The following is a 22,217-nucleotide window of genomic DNA, read 5'->3' on the forward strand; positions in this document are numbered from 1 at the left end:
TTCTCTGTTCTCTCACAAGGTCTTTGAAGTTCTCTGTTCTCTCGCAAGTCAGGATCAAAATGACAGAGCTCATTCCTGTGTGCCCCCCTTTATTTCAGTCCCAGCAAGAGTACAGGGAATCAGCACGAGTCATGCCTCTCTGACATAGTCCGTTTGACACAGTCTCATACCCACAGGATGAATTAGTTCACAAACATAACCTTTCTCTTTTTGGGATTCATAAAGACATTTCAAATTGCCACAGTCTAATTCTAAATTATTGTCTAGAATTCACAAAGAAAAAACTAAACTTTATTTATTTATTTATTATTTGGTTATGTAGCCTCATATTCATGAAGCTATTTATTCTATTCATTCACAAAAAAACAGTAGGGACATTTCTGGGAAAATAAAGACTGTGGCTTTTATTCTTAGTGATCTTAAGCTGATTTGCTCAGTGTCTTCTTGATATATAAACATCTCTATGCAAAATCTTAAGGTATTTCATGTCACAAATATAAAGCATTTGTTGGACACTGAATAAAGCATGGCCTAATGTGTAACAAATCTTTTATCAATCTCTGGAAAAGATGGTAGCCCATTAATTAAGTGCATACTTAATTAACTCTGGATAAAATATTTTCCTTTATGACACAGTGAAGAATAAACAAATTTTGCAATGCTGAAATCTCACTCATATATGCTGGCTACTGGATTTAATTGTGTTCAATCACTAAGGCATGCAGATAATATAGAGATGCAATTTCTATGTTGCTTTTTTCTTTTCTTTTGTCATCCACTATTATTTCTTCATACTCCATTGAATGAGAAGTAATCAGATGGTATAGGAGAAAAGAGCAGAAATCAAACACTACTTTGTGAGTTAATATGGAAATTTAATCCTTTTAACCTTTAAAAACAGTTTTATCAGTAGATTTTTTAAAACTCAGTTATTTTGGAGACTAAATAAGCAACTATTATCTATTAATATTAATGAACTGTTCATGATCTCTTAACTGACAAAAATGTATCTTGAAAATCTACCAAAGGACATTTCTGTGATAGAGAAATACCTTATATTGTCAATAAGTTAAAATTTGAACAATAATAATAACAGTATAAGAAGCTGCAAAGTTCATCTGGCAATTTATTGATACGTATTTCAAGAAATGATGCAGGAAAACAGGTACTCTTTTTAATGTCACACAAGCTGCATCTATCTACAGATATATTTGTGCTGCTTTTTCACTACTGCTCCCGAAGGACTAATGTAAAGTGATCATTTCCAGCAGAGAACACAAACTGGTTTGGTGTGAAAAGTAAGCCCAGTGAGACAAGCTAAATGTAAGTCGATCTGATCCCATTTTTAAATCATGTGGAAACATTTTAATCAAATAATTTTCACATTGTTTCTCATTTAAATTAGGTAAAATCTTGTGATGTGAAAGTGGCTACTTCCATTTGATTATGACCCATTAAAGGAAGATATTTTATACAAATTATAGCATATTTATGTTTAGCATTGAAGTGTGTACATGCCTCTATAACATTTTTGCATGTTAAAAACACAAAATTCATTTCTATCTCTGAATTTAAACATGATGTAATATAAAAAGATGGTAGAAAATTTAACATACTATAATCTTAAAAAAGAACCTCATACATTGTCAGTGTTTTACAAAGATACTTGAGCTAAAAAGTGCATAAAACGATTTCTTCATTTCTTTTATTCGAGAAGTGGATGAACTAGTGCCCAAATTCTCTGTTATTAACTACCTCATCACTGCCTAGAATATCATTTTCCATTCAAATAACGAACAGGATATAACTGGGTGTACCCTCTTTACATGGGCTATTCTCTGAGGACCTAAAAATATAAATTTAAATGTTCGGTTTACCATCAGATGTGGTTTCACACTGTATTCATTTGAAGAATGTGACTTAGATCACCATGTTTATATTGATGGGTTTCTTGGATAAACTTAGGTGAAAATTTTCTTGTTTTTCTGATTTCTAGCAATCTCTGTACTCTGATAGGAAATCTGAAATTGTTTATTTTTAACTTTTTAGTTGAAGTTTATCATTCAGACATGCACATCCATAAACAATAAATGTATAGTATATATTGTGAACTTACAAAACAAACATGCATGTCATCATAGAGGGCTCCCACACATAACCCCACCTCCAACACTTGGGTTGTTGTGAAACAGTTGTTACAAAATGAAAGAGTATTGTCAAAATATTACTGTTAACTGTAGCCCATATCATAAATTTATTGTATTTTTCTCCCAATCCACTTGGGAAATGACACCCTATATTAGTATCTTATACTTGTTATAGATCATGGGAGAATGTTCTTTTATTTGTTCTGTTAACTACAGTCCATCTTCCACCACAGGTTTTCTGTGTTACAGTCCCATACTTTGTATAATCCATTGAAAGTATACCCTTAGTGGTTTTCATATTCATCACAGAGTTGTGCTGTCATCAATTCAGACAAATATAGAATGTTTTCATTACTCCAGAAGGACAAATCTCTTACTCCCTTAAAACCCCCATTTTTGTTCCTTAGAATTGATATAATATCTTCTTTGCATTGCTGTAAAAATATTACAATATTACCATTAATGAGAATCCCTAAATTACTTTTAATTTTCCCATGTATAACAATATATTTAAAACTTTGTAAATGGAGAACTTTCCTATTCTATTATACACAATCTTCATCCACTACCAAAATTGCTGTTATACAGTCCTTATATATCTCTAGCTTCCTTTCAAGTGAAATATTGCATCCAAAGATTACCCCATCAACCATAATCATATTTATAAATCATCAGTGTTATACTTACTATACAGTATTACCATCAACTCCTTTCATTTCCACACAATTACAATAAACCTTATTAAAAATTCTACCTGCATTAATCACCAGCTCCCATTCTTAACCCACATTCAATTTCCTAGTCACTCATACTCCAAAGTTTACCTTGATGAGATTACTCATTGTTTTAGGTCATATTAGTGAGACCATACAATATTTGTCCTTTTGTGTCTGACTTATTTAACTCAACAAAATGTCATCAAGGTTTACCCATGCTGTCATAGGTATCTCAGTTTCATTAGTTCTTAGAGATGAATAGTCTTCCCTTTTATGTATATACCACATTTTGCTTACACACTCATTGGTTGATGGACACTTGGGTTGTTTCCATCTTTCAGGAATTGTGAGTAATGCTACTATGAACTTTGTTGTGCAAATATCAGTTCACTTGCTTGCTTTAGGATCTTCTGAACATATTTCTCATAAAGGGATTGTGGGATCTTATAGCAGTTCTATATTTAGTTCCTTGAGGAACTGACAAACTCTTCCACAAAGGCTGTGCCTTTGAAATTCCCAACAGTGAAAGACTGTTCCAATTTTTCCACATCCTCTCCAGCATTATAGTTTCCTGTTTTTATAATAATGGTCATTCTGTAATTTATGAAATAATATCTCAGGGTAGTTTTGATTTGCATTTCTCTAATAGCTAATTATTTTGAATGTATTTTCATGTGCTTTTTACCCTTTTGTATTTACTGTTTAGAGAAAAGTTTATTCAAGTCTTTAGCTCATTTTTTTAAAAATTGGGTTGCTTGTCTTTTATCATTGGGTTGTATGATATCTTTTTATAACAAGGATATCAAAACTATCAGATATATATCTTCTATATAATAAAACTTCCAACAGCCCTTTTTTACAGAATTGGAAAGGCAAATTATCAAATTTATTTGAAAGGATTAGAGGTCCTGAATAGCCAAAAACTATCTTAAAAAAGAAGAATGAATTTGGAGGACTCTCATATTCTGACTTTAAACATGTTACTTAGCTAAAGTGATAAAAACAGCATGGCACTGTCATAAAGATGGCTATGTTTACCAACGGAATAGAACTGAGTGCTCCAGTAGACCCTCAGATTTATGGGCAAGGCTGTGATGCCCATCCAGCTGGGTCAGAACAGTCTATTCAACAAATGATGCTGGAAGAAGTGTCAAATCATGGGACGATCCTCTTCATGTATGTGAGGCCAAGTTCCAGCTATGCTTTGGACCATGATATGATCATGTCTATATTTTACACTATTGTAATTCCTATGCTGAATCCTATCATTTACAGTTTAAGGAACAAAGATGCTAAAAAGGCAATGAAAAGACTGAAAAGAAATGTTCTATAGTTACAGTGAATTTCCATTGAGTCAAACAAAAACATGTTCCTGTTTACTACATAACTCTATGATCTGAAACATGGGAAGAAAGCCCTTTGTTCTCAGTTAATACTCTTACCATGTCCTAGAATATTTCCAAAGAAAACATTAATCACCCATTCAATGCAGCATTTTATTTATGTAGGTAAATTGTCAACTATATGCTTATGACTCTGTTCAAATAAATCCATACTAAACATTCAATTATAAACTTATTATTATTGTTTGCATAATTTGATTTTCACTAATCAGATTTAATATCTTCAGGATTTGATGGAAACATATAACTTCACATTGTTTACAGTAATTTAGACTTTCATCATGAAGTGAATTCCTCTACTGAAATCCCTATGATGGACTGCTAGAAAGTTATTTATTTGCTTCATGAGCATTCACACCCCCAGATCTATCCTTTGGACATGCCTTTTGTACTTCTGGGTCAACACCATAGATCTTTACTCCATTATTTCCTTCTCACTATGCAATCAGAGGACTTGATTAGATCCATGCTGAAACTTTCAAACATATATTGAAATTTTAAGGTAATATTTATTGAATGTATAATTAAAGTCCTGGAAATCAAATAAAAGTACAGCATAAATAATAATTTAAAACTGGCTATTATATACAATTGTTCACAGATCTCAAAAGCTAACCTAATTTTGGGAGTTTCTCTGATGTTAGACCCTTTTTAGTTCCTATCATGGCCTTTTTCCTCAGTCTATAAGAAATGATTTATCATTATTTCTAAATTTTTACAACTGAACAAATCCCTGTGCAAAATCTCATGTCATCTCAACTCACATTTGCTTCTTCCTTATTTATTTATTCTGAATTGTTTATTTTTTGTTCTGAGATTTGTTCACTTGAAGATATTTTAAGAGTAAAAGTTTACTTTTATTGCAATGAATTTCACTCTTTTCACAGCAGGGATGCCTGTCTTACACTTCTGAAAAGTCAATCCCATGAGAACAAAGTATCAAAGTGTTCATTATTAAGTATAAGGTATAAATCAATTGATAATTTTCAGGATTTCCTTCTCTAATCAACTATGCATATAGAATGCCTACATCTCTATTGAATGAAACTCAAGCTTAATAGAATTGGGTTTACATATATAATCAAATTTCTTCTCTATCAACAACAAGAAGCAAATTTTCAGAGAAACAATACTGACTGTGATATGGAAAACACGTTGTCTCATAAAAAAATTAAGCCTGAAACCACAGCATCTTAAATTCATTCAACAAATAAGACAATAGATGTCATGTTAATATGCATGAAATGCCACCTTTCATTTCCCTAATAGTAGCATCCTAGCAGTCTATTATGATTTTCTCTCTCTAAGGTCAATTAAAAAAATGATACTTTTACCTCTCCTGTTAATATGTATTCATTGCTCATATCTCTCAAATATCTTTCTTTCAAGCATAATTTCATTGAGTTCCCTGCCCAATGAAACTTCCCTTTTCATATCATTTGATTCAGTCATAATTAACATTTGTTTTGTAAATATTTGATTACTATCAAGCTGTAATACAGCACTGACACAGTAACTTATATAAGGTCAAGAACTGTATATGTCTGCTCAGACAATTGTATCTCCAGGGCATAACATAATACTTGGAAAATATAGTTTATTCAGAAAATATTTTTTTCTGTGAGTCACAGAATGAGTAAGAGTAGCAAGTATTATCACTTACATGCAGCTTTTTATATCCTGGACATTAAGTAAATACATTACATGCACTAAGCCATCTAGTCTCATAACAACTCAAAGAGGTGGGTCTGTAATTACATATAATCATATTTACAGAAAGAGAGACACATAAAAACTCTAAGGAATATGCTGAACCCTATATAGTTCTTAAGTTTGATGCCAGGATTCAAACCTAAACTCAAGGGCTACAGAGTCCCCACTTTTAAGTACTTCAGTACATAGATTCAAGAACAAAATGTACTTTTTACTTTAATAACATACTTAATGAAGTAGTAAAGGTCTTCATTTTGTCAATGTCAGAAATAAGAGGGTAAAAAGAAACTATGTAAGAATATTAGAAAATTAGTTTCTATTGGCTTTGACAAATCATTCAATTGGTTGATATATGTAGAATTTGCAGATTTTGAGCCTGAGTGATAAATACAAAAAACATTAAAATAAGAACTAAGATTAATATTAAATGAAGATGGTAATGAGGACAACTAAAATGAAGGAAGAGGGAGAGAAGACTGTAAAAGAAAGATGAGACCAATTATATCTACGATGAGGTTCCATTTCATTTTCAAGGTGCCATATTAGAACCCATTTTATTTTCAAGATGCCAACTTACAGATATTCCTTGGATCATGAAATGATAATGTGTATAATTTATACTATAGTAATTCCTATGCTGAATTGCATAATGTACAATTTAAAGGACAATGAGTGAAAATTTTCAAGAGAAATTGGTCCTAAACAGAGAGCATCTTATCATTGAAAAGCATGTTGGATGCCAGTCTATATCAGTGTGTTCTGAAATTAGGGAAGAACATGCCTTGTTCTTAGTTAACATGGCTTTCTAAAATATTTCCAAAGAAAAGAATCAGCACTCTAATGCAGCATATTAAAATGTAGACAAACTGTGTCAGATCTATGCCTATGACTATGCTCAAACTGATCCATATGAAATATTATTAATAAACAAATATTAATATTGTTATTCTTTGGGTAATTTGATTTTCACTAACTCTAATTATAGGTCAGGTCACCAGGATTCCATGGCTATAAATAATTTCACATTGTTTACCATAAGTTCAGCTTTCATTATGAAGTTAAATCTTCTTCTGGGATCCCTTTGAAGAACCTTGAGAAAGCTCTTTCCTTGATCCCTGTGGACTCACTCTCTCAGATCTGTCCTCTGAAGATGACTTTGCATCTATATTATCAAATTTATTTGAATTATCAAATTTCTTTGATATAGTCTTTGCATGCTATATCAAGAACATAGATTTTTTCCATTATTACTTTCCCACAGCCCAATTACAGGAATTGATTAGGTCCTTTCTGAAGCTTTCAAACATATATTGTGATGATATAATAATATTGATAGAGTATATAACGAAGGGATGTAGGAAAAGAAACAGAAGTATAGCATAAATAGTAACTTAAACTGGGGTGCTAGCTTCATATCATGAGTTCCCGTGATGTTAGATAAATTTTCACTTCTTACTGTTGACTAGATACTCTATCTATGTGAAATGATCTTCAACTTATTATCATCCTAAATTTACACGGTGGAAAAATGCCAGAGTAATTATCCCATCTCACCTCAAATCATACCTGCATGTTGTGTTTTGTTTATTTTTACTCCAAAATTTGTTTACTTGAAGAGTCCTTAAGAGTAGAGTAGAGGTTTTACTCTTCTCAATGAAATTCACTTTTTCCTTGAAGGATGCTTGTCCTATGACTCCACCAGATCATTCATATCAGAACAAAGTAATCAAATTGTTAGTGAGTTTGTGAATCAATCCAATAATATGGGGACCTCATTTTCTAATCAGTTATGCAAAGAGATCTATTACTGCTCTATTGGAACAGACACATATTTGATAAAAGAGTGTGGATTAAATACATACTCAAATGTCCTCTAACAATAACAAAGAAACAAATTTTCAGAGACACAGTGCTGTTCATAATATGGACAATGTTATCTCAAAAAAAAAAAAAAGCTACTTGTAGCCATAGCATTTTAAAATTACTGTCCTGATTTTGAACTTTCTAGATAACTTTTTCTGGAGCAAAGGAAAAAATACTACTTCAAATGTATTTCTACAAATACAGATCTTATAATAGCTAACACTTTTTCAGCATTCCAGGATCATTTTTAAGACTTCTACTATTCAAATATGTGTTTCAAATTATTAGGTAAAATTTCAGTTAGGTTGGTATCCTGGTTTCTCAAGATAATGTTTCATTCAAATTAACAACAACAACAACAAAATTTGTCTAAATAGTTCTGTGAGCAGTAGGAACAAGGATACACTCAATGATGACAAAATATATATAGCTAATAATTCATTCAGTATATAATACATAGTGATATCTAGTTAATCCCTCTTTATCTTATTTTTCCTAAACCATCTATATAAATGATGAAGTTAGCGGTCTCCCATGATTTTATCTATTAAAAGTCAATGTCATATAGTTGCTTAGTTAACTTTCAAGTTAATGACTTTTCACTGTTCATATCTCAACTCAATTATCTTTCCCTCAACTATGAATTCATTGACTTCCCTGCCTCCTTTGAAGTTCACTGTTGTATCATTTGGCAAAGTCATCATTTAATATTTTTTGTTGCAAATATGTGGCTAATATATAGTTCTACCATTGCAATGACACTGTTGTTTGTATAAAGACAAGAATTGTCTTATATGTCCACATAAGTGGATTCTCAGACCATAATGTCATACCTGAAACATAGAGTTTATTCTGAAAATATTTTATGAATGAGTGGTGAGTAGTATATAGTAGCAACTGTTACTATTTTTAAGCAGTTTTTTTTTACTAGACATTATATAAATGCATTACATATATAATGTCATTTATCCTCATGACTACTTTAAAAGGTGGTTCCATTAACACCTATAATCATTGTTGATTGAAAAGAGGCACATCAACTCAAAGGACTTTGGCCAAGTCCACATAGGTCTTAATAGTGATACCAGGATTCTAACCTAAACCTCCTGGCTATAGAGTTCTTGTTTTGAAACACTTTATTATATAGAATGAAACAAAAGCCTGATCTTTCTACTTTGCTAATCATATTATCGCATTACATATAATGTCACATGAAGTAGTAAAGGACATTATATTGTCTGTCATAGAAATATATGAAGAAAAGGAAGCTACGGAAGAAGTACAGTATTTAGAAAATTAGTTTCCACTGCTTTTCAAAAATCATTCAAATGGTTGATGCATGTGGAATTTGCAGTTTTTGAGGCTGGTTGATCAATATTGAAGACATCAAAAGAAGAAATAGAATAATAATTATAGTAAGAATAATTATAATAATAATTATTATTATTAGAAGATGATAGAGGATGAGGGAGAAGAAAGAGGATTGTAAATGGATGAGATGATTCTACAAATATTCTGAATTTCATTAAATTTCAAAGTGCAATACTAGAACTTCCAATAGATATGTTCCTGGCAAGTGTAGAATTATCAAGAAGGGAGCTATTTCAAGCCATCACAATGAGTAACATTTAGAAAGAAATAAGGAATTCAAACTACTACTTAAGGCATAAAACTCTGCAAAGAATATTTCATCAAAATTGACAATTTTAAAAAGCCAATAATCTTAAAAACCTTAATTTATCATGAGCCCACCAACAGATGAGGTTGTAAACATCTAAGGTTTTGAATACCAGGAGAGACAAGTCCTTCAAAGCAGTGATGGGAAAATGAACTCTTTCACCTTTGACAGAGGGTGGGAGAAAGAAGCAGATGGGGAGTATACAGAAAATTTTACAGATTTATTAAAGCCAGGTTTGTGTTGCAGTGCCAGCTGGGAAAAGTAGTGAGCTCTAGAATCAAGAAGTTTGTATTCACTCTCATTTTCTCTCTGCAAGTCTCTACCAAGTGCTTATGAGGAAGATTAGAGTAGGCTGGGAGAGCCTCAGAGAAGGTCAGTTTTTGCAATGCACAAAATATTAAATATCCTCCTCTTCCTTTCTTACTAAATGAGGAACTGCTTTTACTTCATCAATTATAGATTTCTTTTAACTTTAGTCTGACTAACAATAGATAAAATTTATTGAGATACCCATTCATGGAATTACATCTGCTTCTGACAAGATTCAACTGAGTAGCAAACTGATTTCTTCATACTCTTTCCTTAAATACCCAGCCAGAGCTTATATTTTAGTAAGTTTCCTGATTATGAGATGTTAGAAAATTAGGATTGATTATGAATTCTTAGCTTTGCATATTTTATCTATTAAAATTTTAATCAAATAGGCCAATTATTTAATTTGAGAATTTATATATTTTAAATAACACAACCTGTAGAAAGCAGGAGAAAATAAATTATTTTTAAAAATTCATACTGAATTTAAATAAAGAAATAATAATTAATGTAGCTTGTTCACACAACACAGAATGGTAGGGTTTTCAAAAGGGTAACAAGTAGACACATGAATGTTTGAAGTGCAGTTTTCCCTTTATAGCTGTTTGTTTATCAATAAGACTAACAAAAAGTAGACATGAAATATCAGTAAATATTTCAATAACAAAAAGTTGCATATTCAAAATTTTAAAAGACCAAAATTACTCTGGTGATGATGGCCTCGATATCAGCACTGGATTAAGTTATTCATATTCATCTTCTGATTTAATCTATACAATAACTCTATGGATGAAGAATTATATTTTTTCTTGTACAGTTAGAGAAATCAAGACATAAATGGTCAGGGATTACCAATGGAAACTCTGCAAAATCAGTGGAGGGCCTAGAATCAAAAACCTGAAATGTCCAGTCTAAAGGAAACATGTTTTTTTCATTGTGATATATTTTTTCTTTACAGAATAGTTGGAATGACCCCTGAAAGTACTCTCCATAATAAAATTATCTGAAAATGGTACATAGATAGGTATTTCTATGATAGAGTTGGAAAGATGATACCACATTTTTTTCATGTAATTTTCCTTAAAAACACTTATATTTAGACCACGGGTATAACATATATTTCATAACTTCCAATTACCATGTAGAATAATAAAAGAATAGTCTTGGAAATATTACATATAATGTGCAATGAAGTAGAGGATGATTCAATAGAAATGGAAATTAATTAAAAGATGCTATTATTTTTAGAGAGAGACCAAATAAAATACCCAATAGGATAGAAAGATAAGAGGCCTTTGTATTATCAGCATCATTCTAATTTCAGTTAGCTGAAATTCTCTCTCTATTGCATGACTTTAATTAGAGCATTTTTCACCTCTTTGTTCCTAAGGCTATAAATGAGTGGATTCAGCATGGGGATCACCATAGTATAAAAGACGGAGGCCACTTGATCCTTTCCCAAGGAGTAGGACTTACTTGGTTTTAAATAAGTAAAAATTATAGTACCATAAAAGATGCTGACACCCAAGAGGTGGGACGAGCAAGTAGAGAAGGCTTTGTGCTTTCCTGAAGTGGAATTAATTTTCAGGATAGTAGACAGAATAGATACATAGGACATAGAGATTGTGGAAAGAGACACCACTACAGTGGCTCCAGCGAGAGTGAATATCATGATTTCAATATCACTAGTGTCAGTGCAAGATAGGGCTAAAATTGGGGTTGTGTCACAAAAAAAGTGATGGATTACATTGGATTTGCAGAAATGCAAACTGTTTATGCAAAGAACATTGACCAAGGAATCAGTAAATCCAATCATATAGGAACCAGTGATGAGGGAGTGACACAGTCTTTTGGACATAATGACATTGTAGTGGAGAGGATTGCAGATAGCTACGTAGCGATCATAGGCCATTGAAGAGAGAAGGAAACATTCAGTGCCACACAAGAAGACAAAAAAATACAACTGGGTGAAGCAGCCCACGAATGAAATATACTTGGTGGAAGTCAATAAGTTCTCTAAGGTTTTAGGTGTGATGACTGTTGAGTAACTGAGGTCAAGGAATGACAGGTGACTGATGAAAAAGTACATGGGTATGTGAAGCTGCAGATCCAGGTGAATTATCAACATCATTCCTGCATTCCCCAGCACAGTAATCATGTATATCAGGAGAAATAACATAAAGAGGACCCACTGGATCTCTTCAGAGTTTGTCAATCCCATAAGGATGAAGTCAGGCACACTTGTGTTATTCCTATTTCCCATCATGCCAAACTTTTGTAAACTGTTGATAAATCAAAGATGATACTTGGCATGAATGACTTTAAAAAGATTTTTACTTTATATGAATGATCCTGCAGTTTTAAATATTAGTTTTATATTCCTTGAAATACATTATAAAGTTTAGTTTGCAAAATTTGATTGAAATTTTACTTTGAATGCCAAATATAAATTACATGTGAATCATCATTGGGATATTATATAGTTATGGCTCTCATATATTGAATAACTAGAGTGAAATTGGACTGTCATAAATGCTTCTCATTATCATGATATGTATCAAACTGAAGATATTATTTCATGGGTACTTATATCCACAATTTTAGATGAGAAAAAGTGCACAGAATGTTAAGTAACATCCAGTAACAGAGCTATAAAGCATTGATTCTAACTTTCTACAAAATTTGTTGAAACTAGAGAGAATGCTTATCATGCTGTATTCCCATTTAAATTTAATATCTGAAAAAAAGAAGTACTAGCTATGTAATAAATAATTTTAGCTTTAGGGTCTCTTTTTACTCTTCTTTTGTATCAGGTATTATTTAATAACAATGACATCAGAATTTAAACACTAGTATGCTTTACTGAGTGTATTAATGTTATAGAACATGCGTTCATATTAATTTTTAGAATATATGATTTTTAACTTTATTTTAAAGTAAATTTCTTACAAAAATTGAAATTAAAATATATGCACATTGCTGGTACGTTATGATTCCACAAACTCTACATTGCCATTTCCACAAATCCTGTTAGGTTCAACCTAAATGACATGTATATAGATTTTAATATTCTAATAAAAATCTAACTTTATTTGATGAAAACTAAAACATTTAATTTTGACAGTAATACTTACCATGAGCCAAAGGTGAAAGATTTTCCTCCAGCATTAATGTCTAAAACACAAATTTTTCCAGAAATAGAATATGTAAACCATTAAGGACCCAAATATTACTATGATATATTCGTTTTCTTTGAGATAAGTTATTTCAAAATTTTTGTGCATGCATTTTCATTTTTATGCTGATGTAATATAAGACAACCCCCAAATTTTCTTCAGATACTAGTCAAATTGAAAGTTGCCCTGAAATTTTGTCTCATAAGTATACCAAGGAGCTTCTGCAAACAAAACATAGCAGAGTATCCCTTGCCTTCCCCCATGATAATTTCCAGCACTTCTTATGGTGAGGATTATGGGCTGATAATGCAACATAAAGTTGTATCTGGGACCAATTCCCAAGGCAGATTGCTTGGCATGTTTCCAGGGATTAACATATCCATGTTAAGTTTGAACCAAAGAGTTCCTTCTTTCTTAGAAGTCACTTAATTTGACCACAATTTTAAAGTTTTTTGTGGTACCCTAATATTTGCTGGATAATAGATACAGTATTTTTATGTGAAATACTTGATTACTCTGTGGCCGAAAGATCAGGTGAATAACCACCAGGATGCAAAATCATATTATTCACTAAGAAATATTTTATTGCTTAAAAGTGTAACACTATCAAGGCAGTAAACATTGTTCATAATGTAAAAATTAGAATACAGCAAAATTTAAAGAAGAAAGTGAAAATCATTCATATCTTGTTAATCTTGACATGTATTTCTTCTAATTACAAATATGTGTTTAATTTTTCAAGCTATATTTTCAATAACATTCAGATTTTATCACTAAATATTTATAATACATCTTCTCCTAAGTTATAGTACACTTTTGTAAAATGCCTAATTTCATGTATTTTGCATTGGCTACTAGAGCTTAACTACCTTCACTTTTGTAATGTGCACCAGCTGATGAAGGAGACTTTTTGAGGTTATCACAAAGAAATCATGGTATAGTTTCTCTTCTCAGATTTTGTAGTTTCAACTAAGTCATTAATACAGCAGATTCCTATTTTCATCCTAAAATGCTTTGTACCTTGTTTTATTTTTTAATTATCTTTGCTTATATGTTATTAAATTAAGAAAGAGAAGAAGAAAGTAAATATAATTGATGAAATGACAAACAATTTATAATTGGTGGCCAATAACTTATTTTCACTATACATAATCAGGTGAAATGCTTTCTTGTGAATCTTGCATTAAGTAATGATATTGTAGATTTGGAAGTGACTCTTATAGGAAAAATTTTTTACAATCCAGAATGTCAGTAGAGAATTTGTTGATACAAATAAGTGTTACAAATAATGTATTTTACATTTGATGAACTATTGAAGGTACAATTCAATATTCATCAAAAATTTAGTTATCTTGGGCTACACTTACCTGAAAATTAAAAAACCAGCATCAATTTATTTCACCTTAAGTTACTGTGAGTTTGAGTCTAATGAAAGACTAATGGAGATTTTCCACCAATTCTATCTCAATAGGGATGGCTTACAACTTGCAAATCACCATAACCAAATGTTTATTACACAGCACTGAAATCAATTTTATAGACATTGACTGGAATTTTGAATGATGTAAATAAAAATTGAAGAAAGAATAATTTACAAATTAAAATTTTTTATTTTTTTGCTACAATTTTTATTGCTGTAATTCCAATAGCTCAACTCTAATTAACAGTTCTCACAGAAGATTAAGACTAAGAAACAGAAAAGAAACATGACTTCTTAGTCTTTGATTTCAACACAATGAACACTTTATTCCTGGAAATTCAATGCCATTATTAAGTTTTAAAATCTATTGCTGCATTTACTTCTGTAATTAAACAATTTTTTGCTGTGGGAGAGTGTGGGCTATGATGTGAACCATTGACCATGAGGTACAGCAGTGCTCAGAGATGTATTCACCAAATGCAATGAATGTCTCATGATGATGGAGGAGATTGTTGCTATGGGGGGAGGAGTAGGATGAGAGGGATGGAGGGTATATGGGGACCTCATATTTTTTTAATGTAACATTAAAAAAATAAAGACAAAAAATGGCTTATAGAAAAAAAATTTTTTGAAGCTCTGTTAATGATTTTTAACTGAATAAATGACTCTATTCTTATTTTATACTATCCTTTAAATCTCTGGATTATTGAGGTCTACTTTCCTAATAGAACTACATTTTTGCAATAGTTTAGTGTTTTATATGTCTGTATTGAACAATGAATATATTTGTATATCATTTTACTTACCACCAACTTCTTATAGACACCATATAGATGGATCTTACATTTTAGTTGAATCAATTGCTCTGCCTTTTAGTTGAAAGATCTAGCTTATGTATATTTAAAATAAAATTTTAAGCAAATTTTTTGCCTGTTTAAAAAAGATACAAAAATCACACAAAATGTTACATTAAAAAATATAAGAGGTTCCCATATACCCACTCCCCACCCCCACCCAATCCTCCCACATCAACAATCTCTTTCATCAGTGTGGCACATTCATCGCATTTGATGAATACATTTAGAAGTACTGCTACACTGCATGGATTATAGCTTACATTGTAGTTTACACTCTCCCCTAGTCCATTCAGTGGGTTATGGCAGGATATATAATGTCCTGCATTTGTCCCTGCAGTACCAACCAGGACAACTCCAGGTCCTGAAAATGCCCCCATATCACACCTCTTCTTCCCTCTCCCTGCCCTCAGCAACACCTGTGGTGACTGTCTCCATGTCAATGATACAATTTCTTCCATTGCTAAAGTCACAATATTTCTATAGTAGAATACCAGTAAGTCCACTCTAATCTATATTTTATTCTTCCATACTATGGACCCTGAGATGGTGATGTCCACACTACCTCTAAATTGAGATGGGGCTTAAATCCCACATGGCTGATGGATGCAATTATCCTGCTTACAGTTGTAGACTCTCTTGGTTCCCTGGTGTGGTGTTTGACCATCCTCACCTCCCTGTTAGCATACCTGGGTAAGTTCAATGATTCGACAGTAGGTGTTGTGATGCTGCATGATTTTACACTCTCACCAAGAGTAAGGGAGTGTTCCTATTTCTCCACATCTTCTCCAGCACTTGAAGTTTTATGTTCTTTAAATAAAGCCCATTCTGTATGGGTGTGAGATGGTATGTCATTGTAGTTTCTTTTAATGTATTTTTTATTTTTTAAAAAGATATTAGATTACATAAATGTTACATAAAAATATAGGTGGTTCCCATATGACCTGCTCCCTACTCCCCCCACATTTTCCCAAATTAACAACATTAATGATCAGTTCATTACAACTGATGAGCACATTTTGGAGCATTGCCACTAAGCATTGGTTATAGTTTACATTGTAGTTTACACTCTCTCCAGCACAATTTTGTAGATTATGGCAAGATATAAAATGGCCTGTATCTGTCATTGCACTGTCACTCAAGACAATTACCAAGTACCAAAAATGACCCCATTTTACACCTGTTTTTCCCTCTCCCTGATCTCAGAAGTTCCAATGGCCATTGCTTCCATATTAATGATCTAATTTCTTCCATTTCTAGAATCACAATAAGTTTATAGTAGAATACCAGTAAGTCTACTTCATTTCATATTTCATTCTCCAATCCTGAGGATTCTGGGGTGCTGATAAGTACTCCACCTCCAATTGAGAGGAACTTTGATTCCATAAATGGATTGATGGGACTCTCTTACTTGCAGTTGTAGACACTCTTGGTTTATTGGGATGGTCGTTGTCCATCATCATCTCCCTGATATTTGTCCAGGGTGAGTCCAATGAACAGTAGTGTAGGTATTGCAACTCTGTTGAGATTCTTTTGCATTTCCCTAAGAGCTAGTGATGTTGAATATATTTTAATGTGTCATTTAGCCTTTCATATTTCCACTACAGAAAAATGTCTGCTCAACTATTTTGCCCATTTTAATGGGACTGTAATTTTGACTTTGTGTGATCTCTTTATATAATATGGAGCTCAATCCTTTATCAAATATATGGTTTTCTAGGATTTTTTTTCCTATTCATTAGGCTACATTTTTACTTCTTGACAAAGTCTTTTTAAGAACAAAAGTATTAATTTTGAGGCATTCTTATTTATCTATTTTTTTTCTTTTGTTGCTCATGCTTTGGGTGTAAGATCCAAGAAACAACGACTCAGGTTTCCCTATGTGTTCTCCTAAATGTTATTTGGTTCTTGTTTTTATATTTAGGTTCTTGACCCTTTCTAAAGTAAGTTTTGTTTAAAGTGTGAGATAGGGTCCTCTTTCTTTCTTGTAGGTCTGTATATCCACTTTTCCCAGGACCATTTATTGAATAGACTGTTCTGATCCTGCTAAGTGTATTGACAGACTTGTCAAAAATCACTCGACCAGGTAGCAAATGTGGCTCAAGTGGTTGAGTGCCCACTTCCCTCATGGGAGGTCCCAGATTCAGTTCCTTGTGTCTCCTGAAAAACAAAAACCAACAGCAAACAGCAAACAAAACAAATGAAAAACCAGTTCAGGGAGGCTGATGTGACTTGGTGGTTGAGGGCCACCTTCCCATTTCTGAGGTTATGGGTTCAATCCTTGGCACCACATAGCTCTAAAACAACAGCAACAACAACGAAACAAATATATTTTAACTGGATATACATATCTTACTGAGAGACATAAAAAAGTCACTTGACCATACATATGAAAGTCTTTTTCTAAACTCTTGATTCGATTCCATTGGTCAATCTGTCTATCTGTATGTCAGGACCATGTTGTTTTTACCACTGTAGCTAGATAACATGGTTTAAAGGGAGAGTCCTCCAATATCATTCTTCTTTTCTAAGATATTTTTGTCTATTTGGAGGGCCCTTACCCTATCAGATAATATTGATAATTTGTTTTGGTAATTCTACAAAATATGATATTGGAACATTCATCAGGCTTGTGTCATATCTGTAGGTCAGTTTGGGTAGAACTGGCATCTTAATGATATTTAATCTTCCAAGCCACAAACATCAAATATCCTTCCATTTTCTTATATCATCAAAAATTTCTTTCAGTAGTGTGTTATAATTTTATGTCCTTGGTTAATTTATTCCCAAATATTTGATTCTTTTAGTCACTCTTGTAAATGCTATTCTTTTTCTGACTTTCTCAGAATGCTCGTTAGTATTGTATAAATTGCTATTGATCTTTGCATATTAATTTTTTATCCCAACACTTTGCTGAAATCATCTATAAGTTTTAATAATTTTGTTCTGGATTTTCTGGCTTTTGTAAGTATAGGGTCATATCATCAGTGGCTAATGAATAAATATTTCTTATTTTCCTTTTTGGTTGCCTTTCATTAATTTTTCTTGCTTAATTGCACTACCTAGAACTTCTGGCACAATTATGAGTAATAGAGGGGAACATGGGCATACTTGTCTTGTTCCAGATCTCATGAGAAAGTTTTAAGTGCAATGTTAGCTGTGGTGTTCTAAAATATGCACTTTATCATGTTGACAAGGTTTCCATCAATTTTTGTCTTTTTGGGATGTTTTCATCAGGAAAGGATGTTGCATTTTGTCAAATGCCTTATCTGCATTAATGAAATGCTTATGTGATTTTTCATTTTCTATTTATTAGTGTGGTGTATTGCACTTTCTTATACATGTATAAAGCCCACTGATCATAATGTATAATTTTTTATGTGTTTTTATAATTTGGTAGCAAGTATTTTGTTGAGGACTTTGCATCCATATTTATTTAAGGGATCAGTCTGTAATTTTCTTTTTTTTCCTAATTCTTTATTTGTCTCTGGTATTAGGATGATGTTAGTTCCACAGAATCAGTTTGGTAGTGTTCCTTCCTGTTCAATTTATTCTAATTATTTAAGCAAAATTGGCATTGGATCTTCTTTAAATGATTTGAGGAATTCACCTGTGAGGAAATCTGGTCCTGGAATTTTTATTTTGGGGAAGTTTTTGAAGACTGTTTCAATTTCTTTACTTATGATTGGTTTTGTGAGGTCTTATATTTCTTCTAGGGTCAGTATGGTTTGTTTATATATTTACAGAAATTTGTCCACTTTATCAATGTTTTCTAGTTTGTTGGTATAAAGTTGTTCACAGTATCCTCTTATAATATATTTTATTGCTTTTGGGTTAGTGGTAAAGATACCTTTCACATTTCTAATTTTATTTATTTATATCTTCTCTATTTTTTTTTTGTCAATACAGTAAAAGGTTTACCCATTTTGTTCATCTTCTTCAAAGAATCAAATTTTAGTTCTGTTGATTCTATTGTTTTTTTTTTTAATTCTCTATTTCTTTTATGTATGCACTAATATTTAGTTTTGTTTTTCTTTCAGCTTGCTTTGGGATTGATTCACTACTCTTTCTCTAGTTCTTCCAGGTGTGCAATTATGTCTAGATTTTAGCTCTTCTTTTTTTAATATAAGCATTGAGGGCAATAAATTTTCCTCTCAGAACTGCCTTTACTGTACTGCATTCTCATTTTCAATTTGTCTGTAAGTATTCACTGATTTCTATTGTAATTTTTAACTCACTGTTATTTGAGTGTATTGTTTAATCTCCATGTATTTATGAATTTTCCCTTTTTCTACCTGTTAATACTTTCCAACTTAATTCCATTATGATATAAGAAATTGATTCATATAATTTTAATTTTTTAAAATGTATTGAGATCTGAATTATGTCCCAACATATGGTTTACCATGGTGAATGATCTATGAGCACTTGGAAGAATGTATATCTTTAGTTTTATGGTATAACTCTCTATAAATGTCTGCTATATCTAGTTCATTTATCATATTATTGAAGCTCTTAGTTTCTGTATTTATCCCATCCCAACGTTCTCTCTAATGATGAGAGTTGAACACTGAAGTCTACAATGATTATTGTAGAGATTTATTTCTTCCTTCCATTTGGCTAGTGTGTTTCTCATGTATTTTGGGACACCTATCTGGTGGTTTTCAGGAACCTAAATACATAGCTTCCATATGATCCAGCAATCTTGATACTAGAAATATATTCAGAAGAAATGAGAGAATGTACATGGGCAAATATTTGTACACCAATGTTCATAACAGCATTTGAGGTGAGGCAGGCTGAAGTTTGGCTGGCAAGCATAGCCGCGCCCAGTGGGGGCTATGCGCAGCCCACCACTCGGGTGTAGGGCGGCTGGAACGGGTGAACTGCCCTCAGCTATGGAATGGGCGCACTGCCCTTGGTCCCGCCCAGGCAACCGACACCGGCTTGCTGATAGCCAGCAGGAGCTGCCTACGCTCACATCCCCCCTCCCGCACTGTCAAGCCGCAGCACAAGCTGCACCATAAAAGGCAAGGAACTAGTCCCTACCAATCACTCCCAGCCCTGTTCCCCTTTCCCGCCGGTGCCGCCCCTTCACCAACCTAGAATCTGCCTCTTCCCCCCACCAACTGCTCGCCACCGCCAATCCAATCCCCCTTTGGCCACAGCCAATCAGTCCCCTGCTCACTCCCCCGTAACCCTGTATAAACACATGTACTTCCCTTGATAAATTAGACCTGCGTGCTCACCTCGTCTCCATGGTGGTTTCTCCGCCGCTCGCCCTCCACGCCTGTGAGCCCCCGCAGGAGCCTAGGCCTCTCTTGCCCCGTCGTCCACCAGACAGGATGTACCGACCGCAACTGGCACCGCTCGTGGGGCACTGCCCGCCGTGAACGGGTAAGGCCCTACTCCGCCTCGCTCCATAACTTGCCGGCCCCTCCCTGCCCATGAACCCTGCTCTTCTTTCCCTTTTCCCCATCTTTCTCCTTCTCCCGATCATCCTCCTTGCCGTCCTTGCCATATTACACCACTACTGCCCCTGACTTTCGCGCTCGACCGCTCCGACCGCCGTCTTTCTCTGCCTCCTTACCTCCCTTCTCATTGCCTTTGTCGTTGCCATTTTCCTTTACCGCTGAGTAGGGTACCTCCTGCTCGCCGCCCTGTCCGAGACCCCTGGTAGCCGCCACTACCCGATCGCCGCGCTCGCTAGGTAGGGCCCCAACCCTTCCGGCTCCCTAGGCCTAAAATGGGCGGTAGGCTGTCATCTCGCCAAGCGCCCCAAGTCCGTGCCCTTGCCGGACTCTTAGACACCCACAAGTGCAAAGTTTCAGTTCGCCGACTGCAAGTTTATTGGGACCTTCTCCTTCCTTTTAACCCTTGGCTCACGACTTGCCACCTTTGGGACCCCGGTACTTATGAACGCCTTATCGACTGGGTCACCAATGCCATGGAGCAGGAAGGGAAGCGTTCCCCCCCCCCCCCCCCCCCGGCCTTGTGCCTACGCTGATTACCATCCGCTCCTGCCTCCAGGGCTCTCGCCCCCCCCCACGTCGCAGGTTCTGTCCTCTCAGTTGCGCAATAAGGAGGGAAAGGCATCTCCCTCTTGCCCCAGGTCTGGCTCCAACTCGGACCAGGACTCCGACGCGGAGTCTCTTGTCGAGCAGATTAACAACGCGCTCGACCTAGACCCGCCCAAGCAAACCAACCTTAAGCCCCGCCAAGATGGCGAACTTCCTCATTCTTCCCCCCCCTCCCCCCCGCCAGAAAGGAGGAAGTCGTTTGAGGAGGAACCAGACCCGCCCCATAGGGTGGTGACCTCCCTCTACCCGCCCCTCCCTGTCGAAGGCGGAAGAGCAGGCTGGCCCTCTGACGCTATCAACGCGCATGCGTCAGGTCAGCCATTTTATGAGCCCAAGCAGCCATTTTGTGATGCCTTCGGTGCGCACGCGCCTGGTTGGCCATCTTGTGAGTCTGAGCGGCCATTTTGTGCCCCGGCTGGCCCTGCACCCGCATCCACTTGGGCGCCCCCCCCCCCCGCAGACCCCTGGGCTGGTCCTCCGCCCAATCCCTGGGCGGGGCGCCAATGACTGCCCTCCCTCAGAGCCCCGCTACCATGAGCACCAGCCCTTTCACTCCCGCCCCAGCACAGGCGCCCCCGCCGGCCGGTGGCGCACCCCCGAGCACCCTACCCCCTCCTGTCTCCTCCTTCCCCATGAATGTCACTCCCTCCCTGCAGCGTCCACTCCCCTGGTATCCCCACGACCCGGAGAACATTAGATGCCTTAGAAAGGCAGTCAAGGAAGACGGGTTGGGGAGCCCATATGCCATGTAGATGTTGGAAGAGATTTCCACAAACCTCTGCATCCCTTATGACTGGACCTCCTTGGCTCAGGGTATCCTCACCCCCGGCCAGTTTATAGATTGGAGAGCCCTCT

At 34.8% G+C, this 22,217-nt stretch overlaps 1 protein-coding gene across 1 annotated transcript; it reads right to left on the reverse strand.

Moving 5' to 3' along the window:
• Nucleotides 1-11,174: 11,174 nt before the first annotated feature.
• On the reverse strand, nt 11,175-12,098 carry LOC105746407 (olfactory receptor 8H1-like). Its single transcript, XM_058306394.1, has one exon. It carries the CDS (start codon nt 12,096-12,098, stop codon nt 11,175-11,177), a length of 924 nt encoding a protein of 307 aa, XP_058162377.1.
• Between the last annotated feature and the right edge of the window lie 10,119 nt (nt 12,099-22,217).

This window comes from Dasypus novemcinctus, chromosome 10 (assembly GCF_030445035.2).
Source record: "Dasypus novemcinctus isolate mDasNov1 chromosome 10, mDasNov1.1.hap2, whole genome shotgun sequence".
NCBI classification, from domain to species: domain Eukaryota; kingdom Metazoa; phylum Chordata; class Mammalia; order Cingulata; family Dasypodidae; genus Dasypus; species Dasypus novemcinctus.